The sequence below is a fragment of the Cyprinus carpio genome, chromosome A12, assembly GCF_018340385.1.
Source record: "Cyprinus carpio isolate SPL01 chromosome A12, ASM1834038v1, whole genome shotgun sequence".
NCBI lineage: Eukaryota > Metazoa > Chordata > Actinopteri > Cypriniformes > Cyprinidae > Cyprinus > Cyprinus carpio.
The window spans coordinates 19445173-19469374 of NC_056583.1; the positions used below are offsets into that span (position 1 = coordinate 19445173).

At 38.6% G+C, this 24202-nt stretch overlaps 1 protein-coding gene across 1 annotated transcript; it reads left to right on the forward strand.

The window, feature by feature from the left end:
- The first annotated feature begins 900 nt into the window (after nt 1-900).
- LOC109090000 (heparan sulfate glucosamine 3-O-sulfotransferase 3B1-like) lies at nt 901-20906 on the forward strand. The gene is made up of 2 exons (XM_042768016.1): nt 901-1911; nt 18025-20906. The coding sequence occupies exons 1-2, from the start codon at nt 1334-1336 to the stop codon at nt 18641-18643; spliced, it is 1197 nt and encodes a 398-aa protein (XP_042623950.1). The 5' UTR covers nt 901-1333; the 3' UTR covers nt 18644-20906.
- The last annotated feature ends 3296 nt before the right edge of the window (nt 20907-24202 follow it).

Consider the following 24202-nt stretch of genomic DNA (forward strand, 5'->3'; position numbering starts at 1 on the left):
AAACTTTTATTTTATACGTTTTAGTAGTTCAACTGTTCATTTTGTGGTTTTTGAGTCACGGATATATATATATATATATATATATATATATATATATATATATATATATATATATATATGTATGTATATATATATATATATGTGTATATATATGTGTGTATATATATATATATATATATATATATATATATATATATATATATATATATATATATATATATATGTGTGTATATGTATGTATGTATATGTGTGTATGTGTGTGTGATTTTTTTTTTTTCTTTTTTTTTTTAATTGAAAGCATTCTTCAGAGTTAAGAAATTTGGGAAAATATCGTTTTGACCTTTTTAATTTGCATTAGTTGACGGCTGTGCAGATGAAGATTTATCGTAACTAATAAACTTCTGACTCAGATTAATGCGATTAAATATAGGCTGTCAGATTTTCTTATTGCATTACAGGTTTGTGCAAGACGTCTGAATATTCATACCCCGATTCTTTGCCTATTTCAGACTTTTGAATAGCTAAATGTAAGTATATGTTTGAATATATATATATATATATATTACATTTGCTTTAGACTTTTTTAATTATTTAGTTTATTAAAATTTGAGTAAATAAGAATTAAATGTAAGAAGTAGGCTATAAATATATTTGTATGAAATTTGTATGCTAGATTTAATAAATAAATATACTAGGCTAATAGTTTGTCTGAGAACTTTGCTGGACTTCCCAAAAATCCTGAATCCTTTCTAAACAGTTCAGCTGCGTAAAATTTGTAACACTTTGGAAACTCCCAAAAAACTGGAATAAAAGGATTCCAGTCTAATGTTTCTCTATCCAGTAAGAGCGTTTAATCGGCTCTGCGACCAAGTGTCTTGTCTAAAACCCCCTCCTGTATTGCTCTCTGATTGGCAGGCGTTTTTAAACAACTCCGCCTTCATTCAAACGCGTGCTCAGCGGTAGGCTGGCCCTGTTGTCAATCACACACATCAGCGCTCTATAAGGTGTACTCTCGCGAAAGCGCTCAGACGCTCGAGGATGCGGCCGGGAGCAGCTGCTGCGGCGGGGAATCGAGTGCACTGGTCGTTCTCATCAGTTTTCTCGCCTCCTCACGCAGATATGACCGAGAACAGCTGACTAAAATCGCATTCCTAGCTTTTCCGTTCACTTTGGGTTAGTTTATTTCTCGTCTGAGGATTATATTGTGGACTCCAATGGCTTTTAAAGACTCCTGAGTGGGGGGATTCCTGAAGCTCGTCCTGGACCTGGACAGAACTGTACCTGCCTGTCAATATGTCCAGCTGGAGAGTGATGGTCTGCACGCACAGGGCTTATGGAATATAGCCTGTTCTGTCACCATTTGTACGCACTCTCCGTCAGTCCCGTGAAGAAGAAACTCGGGCTCCTCTTCATCATGCTGCTCCTCTGGGTCTACATGCTGTACTCCTGCGTGGGCTACTGTGCCAGTATGCCACCAAGTTTAGTTGTGGACAATAATAATAACAACCGAGCGAAGGAGACGGATTTCCTCGGGAAATATGCGGAGGCAGAAAGTGGCCGGCCGGACCTGATGATGTCCAAGCTCCTGTCCAGACCGCAGAGCTCGTGGACGGACGTAGAGTCAGATTATGATGAGCCCACGGTCCGGAGAGCTCCCAGAGACTTCAGTAAAGATGAAGTGGACATGGACCGAACTGAGGAGTGGGACGACGGGCGGAGAGTTTCCCCGCTGTCAAGTTTCTCCAACGGCTCGGGGAGTAAGAAGCTGCCTCAGGCGATCATCATCGGCGTGAAAAAGGGCGGGACGCGCGCGCTGCTGGAGTTTCTGCGCGTGCATCCAGATATCCGCGCGGTCGGAGCCGAGCCGCACTTCTTCGACCGTGACTATGACAACGGACTGGACTGGTACAGGTAAGAACGTTAATAATAAATACGCTCCCTTATACGACATGCTTCCATTCACTTATATTGTCCTTCAGTGAAGTAAATACACTTTGATCATAAACCTACCCTTTCCAAAATAGTTTTTTTTTTATTTAATTATATATTTTTTTACTATTATTATTTAATGAATTTTATTTCATTATTATTATTTATTTGTTATATTTACTTTTTTTATCAAATATTATATATTTGTTTGACCTTCAGATTTTTTTTTTTTTTTTTTTTTAACAATGTGTTGGCATTTTCAGCTCAAGACTCGTACAAGCAGAAAGAGACTTGAGCTGTTAATTGAATCCTAACTAAAATTTAACCTGAGTTTGATTGCTACCTTTAGGTAATATGATTGACTAACCTATTAATAACTTAGTTGTCCTTTTACGACCACTTTGAGTTTAATTACTAATGAGGGAAATTTAGAGTTCAATCTCTGAAAACTTGTAAAATTGTAAATTAGGCTATTGTTTCGTTATAAGGATAGAATCCTACAACTCTTTTTTTTTAACCTTCCTATAAAATAAGAAATCATCCGATAGATTCAAAGTGAGTAAAACGGAGACTTTAGGCTATATGCACGGCTTTTGAATTCATAGCCTTTTTTTCCCCATTCAATTGTCATGATGTATCGCAGCTTTAATAGTTTTGCTGCTGCGTGTAGCTTATTAAATAAAAAACGTGAACCAAATAAACACTATTATTATTTATTTATTTATTTTTTTCAAGAGCGAACCTTGTCCTCCCTCATTCATTGGCCCTTTTTGTTGTATCTGTCATTCATTATGTAATTTTACCCTTTGACTCGATCTCAAACCATCCTAGGCAATCAAATGTAATTATTATTATGTAAATGGTATGTTCTGTATGGTTTGAAATCAGCCATCTATAAACGCATAGTTGCAGTAGTTTTCAGGTTCCAGTTTAAACATTTATTTTGGTTCCGCTGTTTCTGCTACTGTGGAGCTGTTAGACTCGCAGATTAATGTTGAACACGGTCCTTTAAATACACATTCATTCAAACGGATATTATTCAAATAAGCACAATAGGTCGGCAATGATGCATTTTTTTATTGTTATTTTGTGATTGTAATATCTTGAGAGATGCCTCGTATCCGACCGCAGATGACACAGTGGTCTCTATTGGACACAGTGATCACTGCAGGTCAACGGACATCTGCTTTTGCGGTCACTTTTATAACTTTTAAAACATATATTGTGATTTTTATTTATTTATTTTTGCCCAAGACCTCGGTCTTACTCTAAGATTATCTTAAATAAGGATTAAAACAAATATAGCTAATGTACTTTAAACTTTTTTTTTTTTTTTTTGTAAAGTGCATTTCAGTCGGTTGATGCCTTAACTAAATCAAAGTACTTTGCATTGCCCTTTGACCATTTTTTTTTTTTATTTTAAATAAATAAATAAACCCTTAAACTAGGTATAAATGACAGAAAATTTTTAACTGTCGATTTGAAACGTTGGATAACGATGAGAAAATTTTAATAGTGTGACTGAACTTAATTTTCGGCGAGCAAGTGTTTGTATCTGAATCGAGAGAAATTAATGGAAAATAAAAAGCACACATCAAAGTAATATGACATAATAGAATCAATGAAATTAGTAGCTTGTGAATGATAGTAGACTTGTTTATAATGTATTTTAGGTAGGTTTAGCTCAGTGCAGCTGTTTTTCTTTTTGTGCTGTCTAAACGGAAAAATTTCATGTTAAATTTGTCGGCTTGCAATTGAAATAGCATTTCTATTTATAGTTGCACATAGCTGTTTCTTTTGAGCCTGCTTTGGACATTTTTAATTGGCCCATTTCGTTTTATCTACTAAAGTGCACAGAACACCATATGAGAGCTCATAAATTCATTACACTCGCTGTTAGAACTCGGGACATTTGTTTCAAATCAACTTTCAGAGTAGGTTTTTGATTTTTTTTTTTTTTTTTTTTTTTTAGTTACTTTTAGGCCTGTGTTGCAGTTATTTAAATGTGATGACATTTTGATTAACTATTTGTTAACATTATTATTGTTCTACTCTAAAGTGTAATGAAATAATTGTATAGCTTATATAAAATAAAACTGAAGAAAGAAAGGGGGGTTTATTGCCCCAGAGTCTGTCCCTGCTTACCCCAGACACAGAGCGGAAAGAAACACTCAGTAAGTTGATAAAACAGTTCTGGACTGCACGCCTGTCTCTCTAAATTGATTTGCAAAGGTTTGAGGGGCGATAGCCCTGTGCTTTTAAATATATGCAACGTTTCAGGGCCCCTTTAACAAAAAACAGGACGGGTGAAAGAATGGGTGTTGTAGTGAATGCTCGGTAGTCCAGCTTAATGAAAAGGGAATTGTATTCATGCATGTTGAGGGGAAAAAAATATTTATTTGATTAATTATTTAAATGCCGGGGCCTGCACTTCAGTCTAATGCAAATTCAGGCTGATCCAGCAAAATCAGTCAAGATTGTCCCAAAATTGTTCAGATTCTTTAAACATGTTGGTCAATTGGCGTTTTTTTTTTTTTTTTTTTGCCAAAAAGAGATGCAGGGCAGCTGTCAATTTCCCTTTTTTTTTTTTTTTTTTTTTTTTTTTTAATTTTTTTTTTTTTTTTTGAAAAAGTGAGCTTGTCTGGTGTGTGGATGTGGGATGTGAAACCAGGATTTTCTTCAAAAATGCTTTTTTTAAATCAAACCTTTTCCTTCTAAATAATAATAATAATAATAATAATAATAATAATAATAAATGCTCCAAATTTAAAGCAGAGTCTTTACCGAGTTACAAAGTTGGTTAAAAGTCACTTCACAAAAGCCTCTGTACATGAAAACACTGGGTGTTGAAGGGTAAAATGCTTGTTTTCCACTCTTACGAGAAAGTTTTCTGTCTCAAATGTTACAGGATTCACATGCCATTGCAGTTGGTTTGAGTTGGACATTCGATGCCACTGCAAAATTCTATATCTGGCCACTGCTGTTTCGGCTGAAGATTCGGGGGAACAAACAAATGCAGACTTATGCTTTTTCAGTGTTTTTGTTTTTTCTTTTTTTTTTCTATCTCTGACATCTCCGTGTGACCTGGTCTAAAACGGTGTGGGAGAGTGTGTGCAGACAGACAGAGCGCTTGAGGTGAACCCTCTGTGCTGACAGGAACTTTGGGTCGCTTCTTGTCTTTTTAAAGAAGTGATATGGCCAAAGTGTTTCTTTTTTTTAAATTGTCTCTCTCACAAGACAAAACAGGACTCTGATTCTGAGTTTTAGAGTGTCTCATACTTAGCAAAGTGATTTGCTGTGTAATGGAAAAGAGAGTTCATAGTGCAGAAATGCATTTTAAAATAATGCAGCACACAGAAAGTTTGCAAGTAATTTTTAATAAGGTGTTTTTACTGCAGATTGACTCTGTTTATCAGAAAGTTGTGATTGACCTTTTCAGACCTTTCTTTGCTACAGAGAGCTAGAGAAAGAGACATGGCAGATGAGCTTTTGTTCCTCGGTACTGGTTAGACCTGTTCAGGCTGTTTTAGAGACTGTAAGTCCTGTGTATGATTCATAGAAATTCAAGCATTATCTGCAAGCAATACACATTTTGTTATGATCTTCTCCCAAAAATGTCTGGTCAATGTAGAGTTTGTAACAACTGCCAGTTTATTTGTAAGAGATACGGTATGAATAGCTAAAGTTGTAGTGGATTGAATTGTTGATTAATAACTTTGGCAATTCTCCTTTCACAGATTTCAGTTTCAACAACTTTTCTGATTTGTGAGACCTTGCAAAATCTCTCCTGGTTTTGCTGCTTTTTTGTGGAGACTCTGATGATTTAATAAGCAGTCGAGTTGGCTTCTCAAAAATCCCACACACCCAGACAGACAGGGTCCCAGCTGGAACAGCAAATGTTGTGGAGGCCCTGGTGCAAAGTTTGACTTACTAGTACATAATTTTCAAATCTACCAGAGCAGTTTTTGTAGTTGAAGACTCCTTGTTTGTAGTTAACCATACAGTAAACAAACACTCTTCATACAACTGGTAACGTTTAGTCTGTGTATCTTTTTCCAGTGAGTGTTTGAAAGTCAGGTATGTAGTAGCACAATGCAGTTCTTTTGTGTGCAATCCCCGAGTCCATCCTGAGATTAAGGGTGTGTATTTTGAATAGAAGCTATTAAACAACTTGGTCTGTAACTGCCGACCAACAAAAGGACAAGTGGAGCACTGTTCCGTGAAAGGCAAACGCTCTGCAGAAAATCCCGTTTCGCTGTCGGACCAGGGAACGCTCTCGGAAGCATGTCACTTGAAAGTTCTGAAGTGCTTGGAGGGCTGCGACCCCCTGCCACCTTGTCCAGATGAGCACTTCCATCCGTGGAATGGCTAGTTCTGGATGGATGCCTCTGCTTTTGTACCAACAATCAATGGGGTGTTTACACCACCTTGTAGGTGATCCATACGGACGCTGTGGCCAGTGACCCCCTCCTTCCTGATTGTACAATGCAGGGGCCACCATGTCTAAGTGGTAATGCCCATGAGAAAAAACTCTATAGAAAATCTGTTTTCTTGCCACACTGACATAAATTAAAAGATCATTCTAATAATTTAGACTGTTCAAATGAAGATTGTGTTTATTGGAAAATCTATTTTTACCCTACTATGTCAACTTTGTTGTTGCAGTAAGTGTGAAGTATGGTGGTTGGTGATTTCTGTAAAAGAAATGTACACCCCCACACTCACACAGATAAGCACAAAGTGATGACTCAAGCCATCTTAGACCCTATGGGACTTCATGTATTGATTAGTTTACGCTGTGGCGGGCACTGTATGGTGTTGGGTTAAAGATCTTTGTGGCTCCGGTTATCTATGAATCAGTTGAGAAACATTGCCTCTGTAAAGACCATCTGCACTGCAGGTGAGACCCGATCAAGCTCTCATCCTGTCTGAACACACACACTTAGTTATTAGACTCCAAAACTGATGGGAATTAAATGTAAATATGTTGTGTGTGTGTATTTTTAAATTGAATGATTTATTATTAATATTGGTTACTTAATTTTTTTATTATTTTTTTATAAACGTTCTTTGCCTGCAGTCACTTTGGTAATTGCTGTAATCTGAAACTATAAACTGATCCCACGTCAGGATTAAGGAGCAGCATCCATGAATGCAGTTCGGTCTCATAGAAGAATAGACTTCCTCCTCTCAGCTGGATCTGAACCTTGACCGGTCATCCATTCAGCAGTCAGCAGGATGACATCCTCTATTGAGAGCCTGAGCAGAGCTGACTGAGGACATTCAAAGGACTGCCTCCAAATGATGCTTTAGTGTTGGCAAAACTGCTCAGCATCCTTTAGACCAAAGGATTATTCTGCTTTTGTGTTCGGCCTCAGCTCCGTTTCTGCTTTCTCTTCTCGTTGGTACTCATCTCTCACACTTCTGAGAAATGAACCACTTTGATATTTCTGTCAAAATTACCTTCTCTTTCATCTCCTCTTTGTATTTCCACTAAACTGTACATTTTGTGTCAAATATGATGGTGTGTGATTGTTGAAGAACACACATAAGGTCCATCATGTACATGTCTTCTCTCCTTGTACCCCATATTAGAGTTGGGCCCCACATCAAGCTGTATTTTTTCCCGTCAGGTTGTTGTAGGCCTCAGTGCCCACATAAGGCCACCTCCAACTGGGCACATTGGTCAGAGAGAGAGAGAGAGAGAGAGTGGGCCCCTGCTTGAGCGGGCATGGCTTTACCAGTGGGGTAGACCAAACAGGGAGGGTTTTAGTCTGGAGAAAGGGGCTTTCATTCGCCAAATTGCCACCGGCTAATTGTGAAAGGGATGGCCTGGGGAGAGGTGGACAGTAGAGGCCCACTGTGGTGGTCTGCTATTGAGAAACTAAAGTGTCCTCCAGAGAAAATCAAAATAACATGGCCATCCTAAGCAGGAACCTCCTGCTAGAGGATAAAATAAAGGCAGACAGGAACTCGATGTCAAACGCTCGTGTTTCGAACCCTCCTACTGAAGTATTGTCTCTCATACATACATTCAAACACCCAATATATGCAAACCAATGACAAATAGAGGATAAGGGCTTAATTATAACTGTTCAACTTTTTTCTTCCTATTGGACATAATTTGTATATACTTTCTCTGGTTGATTGGACAGCTGAAAACAGGAGAAATATGGTAGCTAAAACCCTTCCCCTTCCACCTTTTATTTGATTTGAGTGGCCTGTTGTTTACAGACCCTCCCTCTGAGCTTGCCGTGAATTGGACCCTTTTTAAAAGAGGTGATAATTTGGATGTCGGATGTCAGAATAATGCTACCCCTTTTTCTTCAACAAGCTCATTCATTGTAGCTAAATAAACAGAGTTTACAGGAGCCTGGGGGATACAGCACGCGGCTGCCAGTATGGTCCGGTAATTGTTGGCCCATGTCTCCTGCCAGGTCTGTCTCCTCCCAAGTGTGTGATCATCAGAGCTCATTTTCTGAAAGTTTGACGCCCTGAGGAGGATTATTAGCACAAGTAGTGAGAAAGAAGTGACTATGGAAAGAAACTTGAAGTGATGCTATATAACCGCTGACCGTAGATGATTTTTTTAAAGGCACTGTTTGTGTGTATATGTCTTTTTCTGTCTGAAGAAAGTTAAAAGCAGAGGATCAGGGAGAAGTAGAGACCCCCTGAGGTTCCCATTAACCTCAGCGAGAAAAGAGCAGACAATTGAAGCAACACACACATACACACACTGCTGATGTACCCAGAGGAGCAACAAAGCAAGTGTCTCCCTGTAGCCCAGGAACTGTCACCACTTTTGTCCTCCCACTTTCTCTTTTTAGCTTTTTGCATTGTTTTCTTTCTCTCTCTCACTCTTCTAGGAAAAGAACCAGCTAGAAAATAAGTAAAAACGTGACAAGTCTGTATGTCATCATTTTTATAGTGAGAATTACTTTTCTACATTGTTATTAATGAACTCTCTTGTCACTCTCTTCTTCAAAGAGTATATTATATTATATTATATTATATTATATTATATTATATTATATTATATTATATTATATTATATTATATTATATTATATTATATTATATTATATTATATTATATATATTTTTTCTTTTCGTTTTAGAATGCAATTGCCCCTTTTTAACATAAGTAAAATTATACATATCAGTCAGAAATTTAATATCAGTGCATCCTTAATTGCATCACCATTCCATAGTACTGTATGAATATTCATCAGCGACCAATAGAAATAGTTGAAGTCATATGTTTTTTTTTTTAAAACAAACCAAGCTAGCGAGTTATTCGTTCGCTGCTTTTTCTTGGTTTCATAGCCCATTTCTCAAATGTCTCTTTATGTGGATCTGCATTATGTGGCTGAATGGCTTGTCCTCTTGGCACCAAGACTTTAGATCTTGTTTCTTGTGAGACCGTAAGGCCTTCTGGAACCCAGACAGTGGAGAGAAAGGAAAGCAAAAACATTTGTCATCGTATTCACAATAGATCAACATGCCTGCTAAAATAGCAACCCCTGAAATCTAATTACACCTGTGACATCCGCACTCAGCTGATTACTTTCAGCAGAAGCGTTTGACAGTGATTTCTTTTTTGTTTCTGGCCAGTTATATTGTCTTCAACTGGCGCTAAGATACCAAAGCAGACTGTAACTATGCTATCGTCGAAAAAACCATAGGAGAGGAAACCATAGTTGCCATAGGAGAGAGCTGTATGCTCTTTTTAGTCTTCTTGTCTTATACGTGCAGTTTCATTCTGCTTTTACCACATAATTTAGCTAATTGTGGGTTAGCGATGAAGAATGCTAGTTTGGAGGAATTTGTAAACCATTAACCTTCAGCGTCAAAGTAACGCAGCTGTGCCGTAAGCCTCTGATGTAACCGGTTGACAGACATGGAGGAAATTCCCAGCTCTTTAAAGCTCACCTGTCTTCAAAAGCTCCTCAGCTGGAGCAGATCGTGTGGCAAACAAAACAGGATGTAATAGGTGTGTGCATGTGTGTTCTTGTGTTTGAGTGTGATTGCTTTAAAAAGTGAAAAAAGGACTGAAATCTTGGAAGTCTCTATGCCAATTTTACAACAATTTAGTGAGATATCCTACTGTCTTATGAGATGATCTTTTTAAAATGCCAGCAAATCTGCACACTCTTTGGCTTTGTAGCTTTGCTAATAGCCTTTATAGCTTAGTAAACAAGCTAAAACCTCATCAATGCTAGTTACAATAAATACCACTAACAGTCTAGAGACTCGTTGTGTCACTCAGTGGGAATGTAAATGAAGTAGGGGACTGAGTCCATTAACACCCTCTACAAACACCCAAAGTAAACAAGCTTATGCGGATTAGCAAGAGCAAGATAAACACTGGGGTACTGGCTTGATCACAGCTAATAACCAAAGTAGATTCTATTGGAAGGCTATTGTTTGTGGAGTTACTGCAAGAGTACGGGGTAAGTCAATACTGAATATAGGATATGTAATTATATGCATTATGCAATCTGGATAGTAATGAAGTCTGTTTTTAAGTGGAGTTGTTTGGGTTTGCCAAAATTATTTAATTTTGGGGATTTGCATTTGCCAAATAAAAGTTTGGAACTACCCTAGACACAGTAGGGTTTCGGTTAATATCAGCATAATCATTTCTTGTTGTAAATAAATTAAAGTAACTTGCAATTATCATTCAGGACCAGCAATAATTATTTTCTTTTTAATTACATATTAATAGTAATGTATTGGGTATAGAAAAGAATCACCCCATTTAAAATATTACTTGAGTTGGATGAAGGATATATTGGTTATATCTTACATGTTGGATGTTATAAGTTGCACTGAGCAAACACAGCTGGGTAAAACAAAAACTGTGTCCGTCTTAATTTCAGACTGCAAAGCAACAAAATGTGATAATTTTAAAGGGGGGTGATTCTTTTCTATACCCACTCTATACACATCACAGGCAGACAAACCCCTTTAGCAGCTTAAATGCTTACTGGATTAAATTTGACCCAGATTTCTTTTTTTGAACATTTTTGTGTTAACACACCTTTATAGCAAACATTAAAAACAGCTTAAAGATGGTTTAAGGTTAGTTCTAGTATTTTTATTGTTATTGTATGTTCTGAATTTATTTTACTTAAAATGTTTTCTTCATCTGTTTTGTCTTTTATCAATGCATATTCATTTACAAAATAATGATTTGTGCTAATTTTGTCCTAAATTTCACTATATTGCAGTATGCTAAGTGACTAGGCTTGTGATTTTTGCCTAAAAGACATTGAAAAAGGCAAAACAGACTTGCATTAAAGGAGCATCCTGAGCCGTATCTAGAGAGCAGAATATCATAAAGATTTGTGTTTAGACTCTTTTGACTTGGGCCAAGTAAGAAGAGACAAATTCATCCTACTCACTTTTTTAGGTATGACTCTAATATCGCAGAAACACCTCTCCAATAAAGTCAAAGTTGCCAGTCCTACAAATGGCTCTTCAGCACATGCTACAGCTCTGTAAGATGCATGCCTAAGTGAGAGAAAAGTGCACTTTATTACCCCGTCTCATCCCTCCATCTTTTATTCAGATCTGACGGCAGCCTCTGCTTGCACAGCCTTGTCACCAACACACGTAATTCCACTCAGCTGGCATGACCTAGGGCCGTAACTCATTGTGTGGCCTGGACAGCAGAAAACACACCCCACTCTTGTTTTAAAGAGATTTTGGTAGGTGTTGAATGGCAGCAAATAAGGCTGAAACAGAGTCGGGGCAGATTGCAACATACAGAGCTTGAGGTCTCAGTGATTTATGCATGTTCTGCCCTTCTCAGAGGCTGTTGTGCCTTCGAATGAGTTTGAGAGCAAGAGAGAGAAAGAAAAGAAGAAAGAAAAAAGGCCTGAAATTGTGGCTGGCACAAGTCAAGGCTAGACCTCAGTATGACTGCTGAGTAGATAGTGTAGCCTACCCTCTCTCCCCATACTCACTTTATGTCCAGTGTCTTTATATAATCAACACTACAGGGATACCTAAATATATTTTTCTGCCCCTGACACCCTAAAGCAAACCAGTCTTCATTCCAAAACCCAAGCCCCCTGCTTTGAGAGAGAAAATATACAGATTAAACAACTCAATGTTTCTCTTTAGTGTTGAGGGACTAACTGTTCACAGTTTCATGCAGATGTTTTTAGCCTCAAAGACACCAATAAAGTAGTTTTCAGAAAATCTGAGCCTGGCTGCTAGCTCAGGCATAATAATTTAATGAGAAACTAGATCAGCATTAAGGTATAACCCTCTTTAGAGATGACTCTAAAGGAAGAGTGTGTCTATTCTTGGAGAAAGGCAGGTCAGAAGTGTCTGCAATCCTCCCCGTTCTTTCATTATTTATCCATCAGAGCAGTCACTCCATGTGAGAGAGGCTTTCTCTGTCCGTCGGATGCAGATCTAGTGACAAGATCTGTCAGCGAGAATGTCAGAAACTGAAGCTAAGACACACCAACACCTTAGATGGGCCCGATGGAGACGGTCGTTTACACCTCTTTATGTTCACGTCAGGGTTACATGGCAAAGATCAGAGGCTGAGGAGAAACCTGAGGAAGAGCTAGACGTGGAACGCGAAAGGTTAGGCAAGGAAAAGGTAAAGTATAGCCGCTAGAATCTGGGATATTCATAAAACACTCATGGGTGTGCTATACAGTCTCTTGGCTTCAGCTTTGCAGATTAAGAAGAGATCTCTAACAATTCTCATTTAGGAAACCAACCATCAGGAGGCTCTAAGTACCTCTCAAATGCATTGGTAACTTAAAGCTGTTGCACACATGCTCATCCTGGCTTTTTCGCTCTGTATTTTTCTCTTTCTTTTCTCTCCTCACCACCCCATTACCATTCTCCCGGTGCTTGTGCTATAAAACCCAGCTTTGCTCCATAGATTTACGGCTGCAGTTTTGCTCTGCGGTTAAATATAATGTCAAGGCTCCAGACTCCGCAGGGTGTATTTCAAAACTACAGCCTCGCTCAGGTCGCTATGACGACAAAGAGAAGAAAATATTGTCTGTATGGTACGGCCTGGGAGGTGCCTGGATTTACCAGATGTAGCCACACAGCCTCTGTTGAAGACGATCTCCCGGCAGGCTCTCTAGACACGCTAAAGAAGTGATCCTGCTCTCACAGTTGTTCCAGTAGTTGCTTGATATTAAAGGGATAGTTCACCCAAAAATGAAAATTACCCCCATGATTTACTCACCCTCAAGCCATCCTATGTGAATATGACTTTCTTCTTTCAGAATAAAATCAAAAAAATACCTGAAAAATCCAATCGCTCATAAAATATTTATTATGGCAGTGAATGGGTGATATTCAATAGTCCAATATATGTCCAATAAACTGCATCGATCTATCATAAAAAGTGCCCCACACAGCTCCGGGGGGTTAATGAAGGCCCCCTGAAGCGAATCAGCGTGTTTTTGTAAGAAAAATATCCATATTTAAAACTTTATAAACCTTAAACTTCAGGAGAGTTTTTAAATATAACTCTGATTGTATTCATCTGAAAGAAGAAAGTCATAGGCCTATACACCTAGGATGGCTTGAGTGTAAGTAAATCATGGGGTGATTTCATTTTTGGGTGAACTATACCCTTAAGCTTTAAGCTTCAAACAAGAGCCTCAGAACTTTAAGGTCAAAAACACAATTTAGTCAGCCCAAAGGCAGACAGTCGCTTATCAGCTCACTCTCACCCGTTCATGAAGTGGCAGCCGACTTTCTCCTGAACAAGCCCTCTGTTTCTTTTCTAGTATTAGCCATCATCTGTTCATGTATGAATGTCAGGTATGCCCCCCACCCCACCCCATCCTCCACTTCTGATAGTCTAATGTGCTAGGAGGAGTAAAATTGTCAGCCTTTGGTAGGGTGAAGTGCCACTCAAACGCTCTGATCTATGTGACACCGGTAGTCTGGGGTTAGAACACTGTAATCAGTAGTCTGATTATGAAACAGAGGCTGAAGTGTGTGTATATATACTTTTCTTTTGTGTTTACTGAAAGTCGTATATCTTTGGGACAAAATGAGAGGGAATTAATGAAGACAAAATAATAATTTTTGAGTGAACTAACCCTTAATGATTATGACACATTTTGATTGACATTTTGGCAAATTCTCACACTACCATTCTGACACAAGCACTGCCATTTTACATGAGTGTAACTGCTTTGCGGCTTGGGCGTTTTATCTTTCTGGTGTACCAAGCCCAAGCAGCTAAGCTGTTAAACTCATTGGCAATTAATTTAAGTTTATTTGACTGCTGAGAATTTATTACACTGCGGCTTACTCAAAAAGCTCTTCATCTTGCCGGTACTGTAGCAGCGGCAAGTTCTTTTGCTTAGGACATGTCTATCAAAGACACACGCACAGGTGTTTCAAAGTTATGTCTGTTTTGACTTGCTCTTCAGAACCAAAGTGCAGGTATGTCTGTGTTTCTCTAATCCCACCAAGACTTGAAAGCACTAGATATAAAACATGCTTCTAGTCCCTATCAGTTTGCGTATACAAAAGAAAAAATGCACAGCAAAAGAAGAAAAAAGCTGTCCAGAATATAACCATAACAATGCTAGAGTTGAAAGACAGATATACTATAATCCTTGTCACTTGAAAGCAAAGAGATCATGGGGGATACTGTGTCTACCTAAAGAAAAACAAGCTCTTCTTAACAAACCAAATTCGACAGAAGGCAAAAACTTTGTTATAAAAACTCCCTTCTGTGTCTTTTGTTCTCTCTTGTGCTTCCTTCTGTCATTTTCTCCCTTTGTCGATTTATCTCTACTGGATAAAAAGCCTTTCAACATGCCCCTCAGGGTCATTCTGATCCTATATCTGATCCTACTTTCTGACTTATCGTTCTCTCCAGCTTAAACAAGACCCACTAAGCGCACTTCCAAAGTTGATCCAAAACAGCTATGACCATTAGGTCATGGGCAGAATTGTACTAGGAATGAATGACGACAGAAATCCCAAGAGGAGGGAGCAATCTTTGACCTTGCTTCATCATTTGAGAGGAGTGACCCTTTTTATCAGTGGAATCATTTTGAACACTCATATCCACTTTCTAATCCCCATTTTAATAATTAATACACAGCGTATCTTTACCTGCTCCAGTGGTAGTGTGTGCCATGTACCGGTGAGGCACTTGAGGCACACGTTCAGCTCAAGAGCTCTCCACAGCCTCCCCTCGCCCAGACCTGAGAGAGCTGGAGAAGTGCTTTCCACTCATCCTTCAATGGTCACCCTTCCCCCTTTCCTCTCTGGCCTCTCCACAGCCCTTGCTCTTTCAGATCATTGAAGGACAATGCTCGGTTTTCAAAGAAAAGAGGGGAAAAAAAGAGGGCCTCGGTGTCAAAGCTTTGCCTGTTTGCTGACGGAATGTCTAAAAAGAAGCACCCTAATAAATCAAAACAGGCAAGAAAGGCAATTGTTCTTCTGAGAGCTTGCCTACTTGTCTTCCTCAACCCCTTTCCTCCATCCCTCCCTCCCTCCCTCCCTCCCTCCGTTTTCTTTTGCCCTCTGCCAAAGTAAAAGAAGTAAGGTGAGAGGATCGTTGGAGGCTTTTAAGTTTTTTTGTCTTGTAACTTTTTCTTCTCCTGCTTTTCTTGGTCCAAACCTGAGTTTATTTTAACCTCCCTCCCCCTGCCCCCAATAGCTTTAATAGTGGCAGCTGTTTAACATTGTAACTTGGTAGTTTTGTCACTTTGCATCATCAGTAGTGGTTCACATCAGCAAGATCTATCTATCTTTATTTATTCCTTCATATACATGTGTACATATATATGTGTGTGTTTCTTTCCTCCGTAGCACAGTAGGTGAGGGTGGTTCATTTAACTGCAAAACCCTGCATTATCTCTCACCTCATTAGCACCACACATACAGCTGGTTTGCTCCTATTGTGCAATACTTAAACATTTTTTTTTCTAAAACCACACACTAGGAGGCTAAATTTTAGTAAGCCAACACATTTATATTTCCTCTAAACTAGAAATAAACTGTTAAACCATGCAGATGAGGGTGCGAGAGTGCGTCATTGCATAAAAAGGCACTAATATAATCTGTTTTCATTTCAAAGAGATTAATGAGTTTTTTTCCCCTTGTGTTCTTTTCCTCAAACTCTCACTCCAGTGTTCTGACAGAGCAGTAATCAAACTGATATTATCATAATTGGATCTGTGGCCAGCTCTTTAGAGAAGCCATGTAACCACACAAATCTGGCAACAGTTTTCAGTCAAATATATCAACACGTTACCTCCTGCAGCCTTAGGCTGTTCTTGTATTCTAAATTCAGCACTGCCTGATTTTCAGTTGCAAAATGGGTATTTTTTTTCACACAGTTTCAGCTGTGTGATCTTGAAAAATCCTTTAGTGCAGAGAGTTGGTGCTTTGCAGTTGCTGTACAGGGGGGTGGGAAAACAGCAGAATCCAGCAAAAATCTAGGTCTACAGGAACGTACGTACACATATAGTTTTGAAATTTATATCTGCATTGAAACCCTCTCTGTGGGTTTTGTTTATGATAACACCTCTCTCTGCTCTGGTGCTGAGGGGCTCTCACCTCTAACTAGTGAACACCAGTGGTAAAAATAGTCAGGCTTTCACTGAAGGCTGTTTGGAGAGATAGAATAAACTGTGATCCATTGAAGTGTGTGTGATATCCTTTAACAAATAGTTTGCAGACTCTTGAATTGCTCGTAGCCTTGTTTCCACAGGGTGTAATCACACAAAGCAGGATTACACCAGATGCTTATGGTGCACTTTACAATGCAGCAGTAAATTAGCCAACAAGGCTCGATACTCCAGAGACAACAGACCAACAAGAGTTTTATCTGTTTGCACACTGATACACCAAGGAGGCTCATTCTGGGTCTGTTGACGTCTAAGCGTGGCTGAAATTCACACTTTATCTTATCTCCACCCATCAATTTGGTGTTCTGTTATTTTCTTCGGTTGATTTCACATCACATATCATTTTTTATGCCTTGATATTTTCAGTCAGCAAAAGCTAAACTTTCTTCAGGTGTGTTTCTGCTCATTTTAACATGTCATATTTTCTAAGCGCCTGTGCCAGCGAAATGGGATCCATACCCCCATGTGTCCGTTAAAGTCCTCTGTTATCACCTCTTCCACTATAATCCACTCTTCCTGATTGGACAGGGTTGTGAAACCCAAGCCTGTTTGGCGTTAACGTGCATGTTCACTTTTCATTAAAAAAAAAATGTCCCTTGGTTGTGGTCCTGCACGTAACCTATCCATTTCACCCTGTAACTGCCTTAAAAGCAGCTCGCTGTCTTTAAACAAGGCTGAACAACTTTCATGTGGAATGCACATATGTTTTGAAGGCCTTTGCTAAGTGTGGACATTTGTGTTAGCCTCTTTGAAGTATAAATGATTGTTTAAATCTGGGTGGTCAGTGGTGTAAGACCATCGTCGAGGTCATATGTTGGAACAATACTGCAATCAGATTCAGAAGCAGATATATATATGGATATTAAAAAATAAATATACACATTTTTCATCATTAATGCTTGAATATTGGGCCTTCTAAAACAATAATAATAGACAAATAACAGCAATTATATAATAATAATAATAATAAAAATTATCATTATCATTATTATTATTATGCCACTATATATACATTATTGTTGTTGTTGTAGTCAATACTCAGTATTCACAATGCATATTATTAGTAGTTCTCAATATTCATAATGCATAATTGTTATGTAGTAGTATGTATCAACATTGTCTTAAAAATGCAACATCAAGGCATAATTTTAGGAAAGGGACAAATAACACATCTCCAAAGCTTCTGAAAGAGTTTGTATTACAATAGAAAGCCCTTACTATTAAGAAAAGCAATGCCATCTAACATGGTTTGTGCATCTGAGATGCTTGAATGCATGTTTTGTTTAGCAACCAATGCTAATCACATTTGACCCAGAATCATGGCCTTGAATCGGCTCATTGATTGAGGAGCACCTCATGCTCCATCTGTTTGATTGTGTTATGCAAAGTTTTGTTTTCATTAGACCTTCATCTTAACCTCCTTTCCTTTCTTTCTCCCTCTCTCCATAGGGACCTGATGCCTAAGACTCTGGAGGGCCAGATCACCATGGAGAAAACACCAAGCTACTTTGTGACCCACGAGGCTCCGGCCCGGATCTATGCCATGTCCCGCGACACCAAGCTGATTGTGGTGGTCCGGGACCCCGTCACAAGAGCCATCTCTGACTACACTCAGACACTGTCCAAGAAGCCTGACATTCCTACTTTTGAGAGCCTGACATTCAAAAACAGGACTACAGGGTTGATCGACACCTCGTGGAGCGCCATTCAGATCGGCATCTACGCCAAACACCTGGACAACTGGCTGCAGTTCTTCCCCATGAGCCAGATCCTGTTTGTGAGCGGAGAGCGGCTGATCAGTGACCCGGCCGGAGAGCTGGGCCGTGTGCAGGACTTTTTGGGGCTCAAGAGGATCATCACAGACAAACACTTCTACTTCAACCAGACCAAGGGCTTCCCTTGTCTCAAAAAGGCAGAGGGCAGCAGCAAGCCCCATTGCCTGGGTAAAACCAAAGGGCGGACCCATCCAAACATTGACCCTGAGGTTGTGCAGAGGCTTAGAGACTTCTACAGGCCTTTCAACATGAAGTTCTACCAGATGACTGGGCATAACTTTGGTTGGGATTAACCGTGAATGGAGGACTTGTTGTTTTCTTTCTTTTTTTTTCTGTGTATTTGAAATGGGCAAAAAGACATTGAGATGATTGCTATATATATGTAAAATGTACAGAAATCTATTTTATAATAATTTATTTTTAATTTCTAAGCAATTAATTCACTAAGCTGCCTAACCATATTGTACATAACGTCCAGCCCAACTCTAGTCGCACCACCGACATTCCACCTTTTTGATTTGCTTTGCGTATATCCATTAACAATGATTTTAATGGTGCTTCCAAATTCGAAAATGGTCTGACAAAAAAAAAAAAAAAAAAAACAGTTTGTTACGGGTATTGTGCATTTACAAACCAACAGCGCCATTTGCAATTCATTCAGTTCTGAATGTCCAGTGATGTGTATCTTTACGAATGAACTATATTTCACTCTCTGACCGCATTTCATGTTTCATTACACTCCATATTGGCCTGAGAACTACTTTGTTCAGCTGATAAGCAAGAGCTGATCTGATCTGATCTGTCCCTTTACTCAATAACATGACGATCAATACCCCTAATTGCTACTTACAGTGTCACTCATGTTAAAAGTCAGCCGCTGGCCTTTCACTTGCTGGCTCCTGTAATGAATGACCAATCCGTCTATGGCTAAATCGTATCTCAGACAACAGCAAAGCAGCATGTCGACATTATATCTGAACTGATCGATTGGTTTCCTCCAGCCTCAGAAACGGCCTGCTGTCCTGTGTGAAAGGTCCAAAGGTCAAGATAGCTTTGAAAGGAACTGTGTTTGTTTAAAAAGCAAGAGCCAAATGATGTCATATAAGCCTCATGGATGTCAGGCCCCTATCTTTATGAAGCTTTACTCAAATGTGACTCATACTAGAATATAAAACCCCTAACGTGAAGAGTAGCATTTCTCGTTCATCCCATCAAAATGCATTTTACGCCGCATCTCATGTCTCCTCTTCTTGCCAAATTTGAACAAGCTTGCACTGAGATGCCTCATTGTTCATCTTTTTCTCATGCAAGCCTTCACGTGCTTTTGTTTGTCTTTCTACTTGAAAGCGCAGAGAAACAGTTGGTTGGTCTTTATCTGTGAAATTCATCCCGTGACCACTGAGATGGCGGCTGTCTCGAAGGCAAGATGAATGACTGGGCTTGGTGCAGCTCTGGTTACTGTTCACTCGGAGCACCTGATTTAGGATCAGGTGTGGGGTTTGAAGAGTGCATGGAGCCAACATGTCACTTTTTACACCAACATCAGGCTGAGATGCTGTAGATGGTGAGGTCACAGGGAGGTTTTAAGGCAGAATATTGCATTACGAATGTACTAAAACTTCGCCTTTTTCACCCCTATTTAATATACTGGAAAATGAAATGCAGAGGGAAACGTTTGTCTAATTGTTTGGTTTTGGATGGATGCATTAAAAAAAACAAAAAAAAAAACATGAAAGCATTCTGTATCAGCTAACTGATTTTTGTTTTGCTTTACAACATGCTGTGCCTCAAACCAGTCCTGTGCTATGTTAAGCCAACTTCCTTTCCTTTAGAGAGGAGACTGTAATATTTATCAGCTGTGAGGACACAGCCATGCGATTCTTGTTGGCCTTTTAGTCTAAATTAAGGGATTTTCTTTTTTCTCAATTCAAGTGATCAAATGTTCTGAGGAGGCAAAGGAAAGGAAATCATCAAAGCTTGTTTCTTGCATTCACATTGTGTTTAAATGCAAATTATTTGGATGATGGAAATGAAATAATGTCAAGTAAATTGTCATCAAATGCTCGCCCATGGGGCCTCCCGTGATTTTTACCAGTGCAATTGAGTTTTTTGGTTCAGAAACAACTGTCCCAGGATGTGGAAGAGATTTATTGCTCAGGCATTTTCTGGGTAAAGTTCGTCCCTCACTGATTACATGTGAACTGCGTATGATTCTGATCTGTCAAAAGTTAGTATGAGCAAAGTTTCATATCTTTGCTCATGGTCAGGCAGTGTGTGCTGATGCATCTGTTTAATGGTTGAGTTTTATTCAACCCCATAGAGATATCCAGATGTTCGAAATGTTTGTCTTACTCTGAGTATAACAAATGCATAGACTAGAAATTATCTTTATGTACAAATGATGCGGAAGACATGTAAACCAAGTATTTTGTGGTATCAAAAATTAATTTTACAACGTGAAAAAAAAATGGAACAGATGTTTCTAGATAATAAAATATTGATAATTCATACCTTTGCTTTGTATGAAGAATAAAATAAAATATATATTTTACCAAACTTGACTCTGTCTTGTCTCTGATCACAAGTAATGTGTCTTTTTGCATTAAAAGACATGATAGATAGATAAAATAATTATTGACTAAATTGTATAAAAAATGTGCTTCTGAAATTTTATTTTGGGTCATTCTGAAAAAGAAAAATTAATCAGTTTAGTTATTTCATTTACATCTTAACATAATAAAAAGAGTGCTCAATGTGTTGCAAATGAAAAAACACATGCAAATAGAAAAAAATCACCTGCAGATTAAGAAAACAACTTCATCAATTTGACAACACACGTGCTGCAAATTCTCACAACACAAACAAACAGAAATGTGCTGCAAATACAATACAGAAACGTGCTGCAAATTCTTACAACACAAGCAAAGAAACGTGCTGCAAGTACAATACAATACAAAAAAACAAAAACAAATGTGCTGCAAATATGTACAGAACACATCGGAAATGTTTAAGGGAAGCGCGTTTCTTTGTTGTGTTGAGAATTTCCAGCGGATGTGTTATAAAATTGATGAAAATGCTTTCTGAATTTGCGGGGGGGGGGGGGGGGGGGGGGGGGGGGGGTTCTTTTTCTTTTCTTTCTTTATTTCTCTGTTTGCATGTGTGTTTTGATTTAATTATATATATATATATATATATATATATATATATATATATATATATATATATATATATATATATATATATATTTATTTATTTATTTATTTATTTATTTATTTTGCATTGCAGAGCAGAGCAGAGCTCTCACGGACACCTTATTTTTCAGGCATTTTCTTTTTCTTTCTTTTTTTTCTTTTTTTATGTCCAAACATAACTGAAACATTTCATATTATATAATAATATAGGCTACAATTATGTCTTTTACATGTAGTTTCTTAACGTTGAAATGTTTCATCACTGAAAAGACAATAAAACACACCTAACTCTAAGAATCATTCCTTAATAACAAAATAGACAACAGAAATTCGTCAAACAAACAAAAATAACTGGCTCGTGTGTCATTTGTTCGTGAATCTGACTTCTTTGGGTTCATTTTTTTTGTGTGCAATCTGCGAGGACAACTGGATAGAAAAACATTTCTTGTCATTGTTTTGGGGTGTGAGAATTTAATTTAATTTGTTTATTTTTTGCATCACAAACAAATTTACGTTCACAACTCATGATTTATTTTGCTGTGACGCTGAAAGTAACACGGAACACCATTTGTAACACTGTTGTATATTTGCTACTTAATGGCTTGCTTTGGGATTAATTTTAAGGTTTGACTTTATTTTATTGCTTAAATGTTGCAGCAAAAAAACTTTATAGGTGTCTATTTAATGACGAATTTAGATTATTGATCATGTTGTTACATGCTCAGTGAGCTGTAGATATCTTAATCCTCAGCAATAACTGTGAATTTATTTGTTTTTTAATAGTTTTATTGTAGCCAAGACACCTAGCACAGCTTCTTTCTCCATAGAGGAGAGAGTCAGTGGATAGCCCACCCACTGACCCTCTAATGAAAGAAGATATCTGTCCATGTACCTGTGGTGAGATCCGCCAGCACACTGGTGTGTTTATTGCTGGTCAGGGCCACCAGGCTATCAAACAAGACTGCGGTTCGGGCAGTGCAGTCCCTGGGGACAGGTGATATGCACCTGGGTTAGAAAGTGTGTTGAAGCAGCATCTGCCATGGACACTAAAACCTTACAAAGACGTATATGGGTCACCCGGGGGGAGGGATCTTTTGTGTTCTGCTGGTTGCACAGGTTGCCACAAATTCTTTATTTACCCAAAAAAGTTTGACCTGGAAATGTGTGTGCCATATAGGCAGATTGAAAAGTGCAAAAATAGGAAACCTTGTTGTATTAATATTACCAGCCAGCTCATTGGGATCAATAGTTGTTTCCATCCAAGCTGAAAATGTAATTTGAGTTAATCAGCATGTATTTGTTCAAGAAAATGTCCAGAAAGTTTTGGGAGCTCATGCCAACAATTATGCAGTTACATTTTTTTTTTTTTTTTTTAATCTCAAAAATGGAATAAAAAATATGTGGATACCTAAATGCTAGCATGGAAATTTTTAATCAATTTAAAGACAGTTATTAAAATGTTATTGTCTTAAGATTATTTACAGACCCTTTTTTTTTTTTTTTTTTTTTTGTAATGTTTTATCAGATACCACTCCATTTCTGTAGAGACCATTGCCACCATCATCTGTGCTTCCAACTATTTTTTTTTTTTTTTTCCACTCTAAGGGCTGTCTGACATTCTGCAGGGTTGACATGAACTGAAAACACAGCTGGCCCTGGGGACCCCCTATGGGACTGAGGTGTTACTAGATCTTAGAGATCCTTGGCTGGAATAGAGCAAAGCCGAGCCTTGGGTGACTCCTCTGCCCACCGGGGAGCAAAGCATTCTAGGGAACGGAGATGGGCACAAGAGCCATATGCTGTACTGTAAACAACAGGGAATCTGTGGCCCACACGGCAACACTTCCATGTTGTTTGTGTGCAACTACGACAATTGTTATTTAATCCCAAAACCACTGGCCCACGCATTATTTCAATAATTGCTAGTTGGAAGGATTTAAAAGATTTAACTCAAATCATTCCTGCTAGAACTTGTCACGTATTTAGCTAATTGACATACCCTGATAGAGAGAAAGCTGAAAATGACACCATGAGGGAACAAACTTGGCCTTGTGAAGAGCGAGACATGTCTCAGCTTTCTATTCGTGCCATAATTGTTTTCTTTTTGATCAGGATAACAGTCAACACTGGCATGTCTGAGAGTGGATAATTGCTCCCCACAAGCCGAAGTGTAGACTTCATTCCGGTTAGTCTGTTTAAACCAATCCGACTTTTCTGGCCTCCATCCACATTCATGCTGCTACTGTTAAGCTCTAGGCACTGAATGGTATCCAGTAATTGTTGCTTTACTTCTAACTAACTGATGACTTGCTGTTGTCACAGCCGCCGCAGGGATGTTGTGGGCATGGCTGCTTTTGTTTTTGAGGTTTGGATTGGCGCAGACACCTGGCCCTTTCTTGACACGCAAAGACTCGATGCCCCAGTTATAATCCCCCCTTTTCCCTATGACTGTGAATGCTTTGTAGCATTTTGATCTGACTGGATTTAAACAGCAAAACTGTTGTTGAAGGTCTATCATGGGGGAAAGTACGGCTGGCAGAAAAGAGGGGAGGAATCAATAATTCAAACTGCTCAGCCCCCTTGATACCACATTAATTCATGAACTACATGCTGCTGCTTTCCATTAAAGTGTGGTACATACTGTACATAGTGGACAGCAGA